Here is an 8250-nt window from a genome sequence, read left to right on the forward strand (position 1 = left end):
TTTTTTTTTTATGAGGTTAGTTGGGATTGTTGTCTTTTGGTTCAATATTTGAAATTAGATCTATAATGACCTCAAAACTGTTTTACTGCTGCGTAAACCTGAAGTGTCTGTGCAAATTCCAGGAYTGTTCATCCATTGAAAAATCTGCTGTAGCAAATTTATAGTTTAAAAAACTTTCTGGTTTCTTCCTTCCCACCTAATGACATTTTCTTTTTTATGGACACTATTTTCTGTGCGTTTATTGCTTCAAAGAGTTCCAAAGTAATAGGAATAAAAGTCTAAACTTAAACTATATCACCTAACGCTGGACTGTGCTCTCCAAATACAGTAAGTCAAATGGACTAATGCATATTTATACTGTAAGACTTCTGTTGGAATTTCTTTTGAGAAACTGGAGCACAGGTGTCCCAACAGATCTAGACCAGCACGTACTCAGTCAGGAGCCAAGACTTGAGTGAGTAGCCTCCTTGACTATTTTTGACTTAAGAATAACTCAAACTGTTTTGGAGTTACAGAAAGAGAAGTATGTTGATATTAAGATCACCATGATCAGTAACTAACACAAGATAAATCTGTTGTCCTTTTTCTAGAATGCTGTTGTCATGCACATTTGATTTTTTTAGCTGTGGCTCAGTTCAGAGCACTTTAACCTTGCCCTTTTAGTCAGAGTGGCATGTTTCAGGGAGCCCTGTAGGTTGTCCACCATACTACTACTACTGCTATGATCTCTACCAACGTGTTAGTCTTTGGGTGCTAAAAGTATCTTATCTTAATACCAGAAGAAAGCAAACAGGGCTATGTTATACAGTAGCTCAGTCTTGAGACTGGCACGTCTTGATCTGGAGCTCCTATTTGTTTGTGTAATAGGCACACGCACCTCCCTTACACCGCACTGGCACTTCGGGCAGCACAATATGTAAGCACCTTGAAACCAGAAAAAGGTTATGCCTTTTCAGATGAGGAATCTGAAGCACACCAGTAGAAAACAGCTGGACCAATGTGCACATGGAAAGCCTGGGGTAAACCCCAGATTTGAACTCTTGTGTTTTCTGTGCTATCTGTTAGTACTCTGACAACTGGTTCAAAAGAAAATCCTGAAGAAGTAACAACAGGGACAACTTGCTGCTACTTCCTTTCAGTCAGGAAATTAGCCACTGCTTAAAAGTGTTGTTCAGCAATGTTTTATAAATGCTTTGCCTAGAGCAGACATTATATAAAAAATGTTTTAAATCTCCAATGTCATTTGAAGAAACCTCAYTGAAAATTACTCAGTAAGTGTACTACCTTTTGCATTTAAACACTTTTATTCAGGAGCACAGCTGACAAAAGTGCATGAGCTGAAGTAAAGGTAGATGGTGAATGATGTCCTATAGACGCTTTGGGAGGCTGACTTATGTTCTTGACTTGTCTGCTGATGCTTTATATAGCCTACTAGCTGATTTTTTTTATTTAAGTGATGATCTTGAATCACAGAATCAGAACAAGATTTGTATTTGTTTATTCTAGCTGAAGTGATGTCAAGTGCTCTAAGAAAGGCTCTTGCACATCTACATCTTTATCCTATCTTCTGTCAAATTGTTCTTTTTTYCCCTTATTTCTTCATTTGTCTGTGTAGTACTAATTACAACCTTGTAATATTTCAGATAATTAGGTGCTCTTCTAAAATAGCTCTGCAAGTTGCATGGTCTTGCATGTCTATGTTCTAGGGCTACTTCTGCTGGCAGCACRTTACAATATTTTGTAACTTTTGACAAGGTAGGCACGTTTGCTRTGAGAGATTTTATACTCAGTAATTACCTGTATTTCCAAAGGTTTCTATACTGATGTCTTTTTATATAAAGCAGTACGGTAGTTTTAAAATAGGAAAGGAAGAGGGAGATATGTTAGTATATTAACTACTGACCAGTTCTAGCGTGTAAAACGATACTGCTCCAAGCCAAAACTTAATAGAACGGTAGCAAGACTCTTCTAATATTGCCTGCTTTTATCTACCATCTGCAGATGGAGATGCTCTGTTAGGTAGTACAGCAGCCTCACCCTTACTTCTGTAACATTGCTCCTAGTCACCAAGAAGAAATGTATTTGAGGAAAACCAATACTCAACATTTCTGCATGTAGTGTTGCTTACAAGCTGTCCACATTGAAAGGACAGGTATATTAGTACAACCCACAAGTTCTGTGGCTTTTTCCTGTCTTCCTGTTTCAGTAGCAAGTAGTAGTGATTTTGTACCTGACTTGCTTCACATGCTAAGTAGTACTAATAGGTAGAATTTTGCACTTAATGATGATTTTATGCTTTTACCTAAAGGAAGGAAAATGGTTCATTCCTCTTTAATGCTTGTGCTATGAAAAGACACCCTGGTAGGAAGATCCTTCCAGCTTGTTTTTTATTAAAGTAAAGGTTCTGTGACCTGCTGTARGAAAAAGTTGTGTCCTTTCTTGCAAGAACTTTCAGTTTGATTTATGATGAGAATGAGTAAACCTCAGGAATGGGCCAGGAGATAAATCTAGTGTACACTCTACTTTGCATAAGCAAATTGCTTGTCTGCTTTTTGAGGTGCTGTACTCTGCAAGCCATTTGGATCCTATTACTGCTCATGACTGCTTATGAACATGGGAGCTGACACTTTGTGCAACTTGACCATTTGATGYCTAGACCAATAGCAGCCGCCTCAAAATGGGCAGAAATGATAAATGCTAATCTTTGAAAGATGTTTCTAAGCTCAAACTTACTAGGCATCTCTGTCTTCTTTTGGAAGAAAGCCCATGATATACTCCCCACATAAAGACTCTCAGCCTCCTGGAAGCTGCAGGTTAAAATACAGAGCATTGTGTTCTCAAATCATTGCTAACTTCTTATTTCTAGTAACTGCACCTCAACACTGAACTTCATACCTGCACTGATTTTATCACTGGAGAAAWTTTTCTTCTGCTCGTTCCTGTTTTGTGTGTGGATGTCTAATGCTTTTTCTTTTCCTTGCTCTTCTTCCTCCCTGCTAAAGGTTACTTGAGCATGCATTCTGCATTGAGCTCTCAGTCATCTGTGGACAGTGAGCTGAGTACCTCTGATGACTCCATCTCTATGGGATATAAACTGCAGGACTTGACTGATGTCCAGGTTATGGCACGCCTTCAGGAAGAAAGTATGTGACAGCAATTTCCTACATATTAACAGTTCTGGAAATGTAGATGGATTTCAGGTGCTGTTCTTTCTCCTCCTCCCCTCAAACCAAAAGGATTTAATAGATCATTTGAAATGATTGTCTTTTTCTAAGAGCTCCCTTTAAAAATCTAAAGACCCAAACTGCCACCTCAGTTGCACAACATTCTGAATATACATTTCTTAAAGCAGAGAATAGTTCTGAAAGAAACCTAAACCTGGTTAAATGTGTAGGTGTCATTTGGCCTTCAAAAATATTCTGCTCCAAATTAGATTTGCTGAAGTTTTGCTGAAGTTTCACAAGTAAATGTTTCTTAGGAGTGGCAGTTCAAACAATAGCTGAACAATAGCTTGGTCTTGTTTTTCACTTGATTATGTTTGAATGTAACTAAATAAAAGTACTATTAAAGTGAACAAATCAAAGAGCAGCATTTCTTCTTTGTAAACTCTTATATATTTTTATGCTTTGTAATCACTTCAAAAAATATGCCAAGGAAATCCTGTCACGTTACAAAGTTTCCAGTGAAGTATGAAAGGATTACATCATCTTCAGAATGATGTAAACTTTTCATATTAGTATCGTGAAGGGAGATGTGTGGTGATTTTTTTTATTATTTTTTTATTCCTGCAATGAAAGGAATACATTGAGAAGCTTTTTTTTTTTTTTTTTTTGACAGAACTTTAACTGACACCTTTCTCAAAAACTTATTCAACCAGTTCACTAAACTAATTGTTAGTAAGAAGTCCCTTGTATTTTATTGGGAAGAAGACTTTAAATAAGGCATAGTTTGGGTTCTCCCCCCTGAATAAACTAGGCAGCTATATTGTAAATACCAATAAAAAAGTAGCTGTGTTTTCACTTGGAGCCAAAAGTTGAAATCTTTGTTTCAACCTCGTGAAATGTGTTAGTGGGTGTATAATTAATTGAAGTAAAATATTCATATTGTAAGTTGGACTCGTACATAGTTAACCTCATACAGCTTGTGTGGCAAGATAGTCTACAAGCACAGCTGCTTGTCTATGCAACTTCAGGAGTAATTCAAGTCAATCTGAATATTAACATTTTGCTCTAATCAGTACTTAYATGGGTGACGCTGTTCCAATTTAGAGGTTCAATGTGCTGTATTCCGTGTCTTCAGTAAAGATAGTTGTATTAGCTTGACTCTTCTTCCAAGGTGAAAGGAATTTCTGGTAACAGTATTGCTTCTGAATTTTTGTTGTGACTGGGTAAGGAATTTTTATTTGATATTAAAGTATTTATTTGAGCCATGTTGTTCTGAATCTTCAGGTCTCCGTCAAGACTGTGCCTCTAGCTCTGCCTCTGTATCACGTCGCAGCTCCAGTGCCTCCCTCCACTCTCTGCGAAGAGGTACCTACAGTGACCAGGAGTTTGATACGTACAGCCTTGAGGATGAAGATGATTATGATTGTTCCCTGTCATACCGCAGTGCTCACAGATATTCACCGTCTCCTCTCAGTTCACCCCGATGTCAGTCCCCTTCTTCTGGCACAGATTATAGTAGGGCATCTACCTCTCGTATCCGTCCCCCGAGGAGATCTGTGCAAAGTCCAATGCAAGACCGCCTGAAGTATGCAAACAGTGAAGGTAAGTTGATCTGTGAGCTTTTCATATGTGTTGATAAAAATAACTTGAATCGTATGTTTCAAAACAATTATTTAATAGAAGCTGCTTTAGAAATTTGCTACACATCTGATTACTTTTAAGTGCTTATGCTTGTCCAGGGATAGTCTAAACGATAATAAATCTTGAGTGCTACCAGAAGCAGCAAATAGAGAATTTGCTTTTGATTTCAGAGGAGATGCGCCACAGTATGCCCAACCTGGCTAGAACAAGCCTTCGAGCTTTGGAGTCTGTAAGGAGCAGTCGGAGCTTGGAATCAGATCTGCAGGTGCCAAGCAGTCGACTTTCAAGAATTCAGCAACCATCAACAAGTCAGTTAAACTTGTTGCATAAGTGTTGTTGTAATTGATTCRTCTGTTTAACCTGCTCGACTAAAACTGAGGCCCTTAAAAGGCCCAGTATCTGAAAGTGTTTCTAAGATAGCACTGTCAACTGGGTTATCCTTTCTGTCATTCTATTTCTAGGTCTGCCTCCCAGTAAGCTCAGGTATTCTGCCAGTGCTGGACAGTCTCCTTTAACAGTGCGACAATCAATAAAAACAGGGTCATGCACAAACTCTCTGTTAACACCTAGGCAGCCAGTAAAAGCCTGCAGTTACACAAGTCCTGTCAGTGGAGTTCGAAAACCTCAAACTTCACTTAGTACGGGCTCTTCCAGTAGCAGTTCTACTACAAGAAGCAGTAATATGGTCACTGTAGCTAAAAATTCACCTGTTAAAGCACGAATGTCTGTTGGAGGAACTTCAGTGCCCAAGAGTAAACTGACACCACCATCCAAGAGGTAAGTGTGACACTAAGCATCRTGGACTTGAACGTTACCTGTATTTCATGGATTACAAATACTCTTATAAAGTGATGCTAATCTCAAATTTATTTTAAAGTGTGTAGTAAGTATTTAGTCAGATCAGTTATTAGTTGATGTCTAACATTGAAAACGTAGCTTGATTCTCAGATCCCACTGTTTTAGCTGATAGAGTTGTAGGATATAATGTAGCATAGATCTGTGCTGATACTTTTTGATAAGTAGCAGCCTCTATGAAACAATCAAAAGCTTTTTCTTTCCCCCCAAGCTCTCTTCAGTGCAATTTTAGTGTAACAGTTGAGTAAAATTTAAATTGATGCAGTATCAGTCTAATAAACCATATTGTACAGTTGATTTTTTTATTACCCATGTGTAGCTTTAGATTGACCTATATCTGCTTATTAAATACTCTGAAAGAAGTGTTTTAAACTCCTAATTTCCAATAGTATTCTACAATCACCTGATAATTTCTTATGCATTTAGTCACACTTGCAGGAAAAAGTTCATCCAGASTCATTTATGGGAAAACCCCCCAGCAGTGCTGTTAACTTAACAGAGCAGGATAAACATGTAATTGTTTCAGTATCATAGAAWGGTAAGGTTGGAAGGGACCTCKGGAGATCATCTAGTCCAACCCTCAGTGTAGTCCATATTCACTTAATTTCTCTAAGTTACCTCAAATTACTGCAGCTGTGTCTGTTCTGGTGGCTGCCTGRTACCTGGGAGGTGCAAGCTGCATATATGCAGGAACAGTACAACAGTGTGTCTAAGGCAGGCAGATGTTGACATTGTAATAAGACTGACATTGTGGAAACCTAATGTAAATGGGAACCTTAAACAAGCATTCCTGTGTATAGCAACAAACTACTATAACAGATTTTTGCTTCTTGTAGTGTTTAGTGACTTCTGTCTCTCAAAACAGATTTCTTCAATCAGCAAAGACCAGTCAGACAACTGCTGATGATTCCTGGAAGGATGGGTGTTACTGATAGACCCCAAAGAGCTGATGCACTGCCAAACAAACGCCTCTATGAAGCAGAACCCCAGCTGGCTGGGCATGAGAATGTTATTTTAAAACAATACTCTTCTCACCAGACCCATCACATTGGGGACTGACTTGTATAGTTCTTTGCCTCTTGAATRCAAGCTTACTTTTGTCAAGAGCTTAGCCTCTTAATTGGTGGAACAACTACTTTATTCCTGCTGTTCAAACCATTAYTGAAGTATGAGTGTCTTCACATGAAGACTGAAACTAGCCTTATTTCTTATAAGCTGCTAATGTGCAGCCTGTTGGAAGCCCTCTGAGCAGAAACCCATGACCCAGTAATGAGGATGACTTGCTTAAAAAGGCTACTGGTTGGCTTGTTCATGCCAGCAAGCAGCTTTGACCTGTTGCTATGATCTGTTGCGTAGCAATAGGCTGGGGAGACTAGAAATAGCTGTATAGGTGTTAGAAATAAGACTTTTTAAATTCAGCCTGATGTAATCTGATGTTTGTCTGAAACTTTTTTTTTTTTTTACTTCTGTATAGAATGTATTTCTGCTACTTTTTAATGTTTGTTCTAGAAGATGAAGCTGGTTTTTATAACTGTAGTACACTTCAAGGTGTTGTATTCAAGTGTGTGCATCACAGTAGTCAGTTCACAAGTGAGGGAGCAGTGCACAATATTTGTGTGGGTTTGTRAACAGGCAGTTGCAGGGACAGGTGGATGCTATTTAAAAACTGTTTATCAGCACCTTCATGTCTCATGAGGAAGCTAACGAGAACTGGTTCCTGTTAAAGGTATGGTGGTTTTTTTTTTTTTTTTTTTTGAAATAGTGCTCCCTGATTTATTCCCCTTGAAGTATTTCCCTTTAATCTATTTCAGCTAGTTCTAATCCCAGCTGCCCTTGTTTTTGTAGAATTTTCTACTGTCTCTTTGGATATGAAGGATTCTGTTTAAATAATGTCCTTTTCCTCAGCAAGTGCTAGAGGGCCATTAATACAGTCTTAGTACACAAAATATGCACTAATAGCAATGTTCCTCCCTGCCATCAATGTGATTGATAGTATAGTTTAATAAAATGTTATGGTGCTGAAATAAGACCTGCCTTACAAACAGTGAGCCTGAGTGAGTTTTTCTTTATTTGAGGGATGAGGCTTTCCATGACAGCCACARCCTTACTGCTTTAACACTTCAGCTTCAAGGGCCTTCCTTTAGAAGCTTGATATGTACACAAGGCTCCAACCTAGATGATGCAAATGTCAACAGTTAATTTTTAATCTTGATTTCATGGTTGAAAATTTTTTTTGGTTGGCAGAGAAAGATGTGATTCTCAGCACTCAGTATCCTCCTACAGGACAACCACTGCAAGTGGCTTAGAGCAAGATGTGGGAAACAGCACTTGCCAGTAGCTCTTAGAGTAGGAAGCACTACAAGGCATTCCATAGCAAAAGTCTTTTTTGCATTGAAGTACTAAATTGAAAAGAGCCAGAATTGTAGCTAATCACAGAGTTTCAGATAGGCTGTATTACTGATGTATATGCTCTTGCATATTCACAAAAATGAATGCTGGCACAGGACTGACTGATTAGTGTTTTTTTTTTTTTTTTGCTTATTCTGTATGAATAACACAGCAGTAGGCTTTAGCACTTTGTGTATGCTTT

The 8250-nt window shown here is 38.3% G+C and overlaps 1 protein-coding gene across 2 annotated transcripts in view; it reads left to right on the forward strand.

Annotated features, from left to right (window-relative positions):
- Nucleotides 1–8175, forward strand: part of LOC146584692 (SLAIN motif-containing protein-like) — a 26382-nt gene extending 18207 nt beyond the window's left edge. For both annotated transcript variants that reach the window (XM_085324308.1, XM_085324309.1), the window contains 5 exons: nucleotides 3003–3143; nucleotides 4449–4766; nucleotides 4976–5113; nucleotides 5267–5582; nucleotides 6526–8175. In XM_085324308.1, coding sequence (XP_085180434.1) covers nucleotides 3003–3143; nucleotides 4449–4766; nucleotides 4976–5113; nucleotides 5267–5582; nucleotides 6526–6592 — 980 coding nt within the window. In that variant the 3' untranslated portion in view covers nucleotides 6593–8175. The remainder of the gene's footprint in view (nucleotides 1–3002; nucleotides 3144–4448; nucleotides 4767–4975; nucleotides 5114–5266; nucleotides 5583–6525) is intronic.
- The last annotated feature ends 75 nt before the right edge of the window (nucleotides 8176–8250 follow it).

Source organism: Rhea americana, unplaced genomic scaffold (genome assembly GCF_003343005.1).
Source record: "Rhea americana isolate MKP2758 unplaced genomic scaffold, rheAme1 scaffold_90, whole genome shotgun sequence".
NCBI classification, from domain to species: Eukaryota; Metazoa; Chordata; class Aves; order Rheiformes; family Rheidae; genus Rhea; species Rhea americana.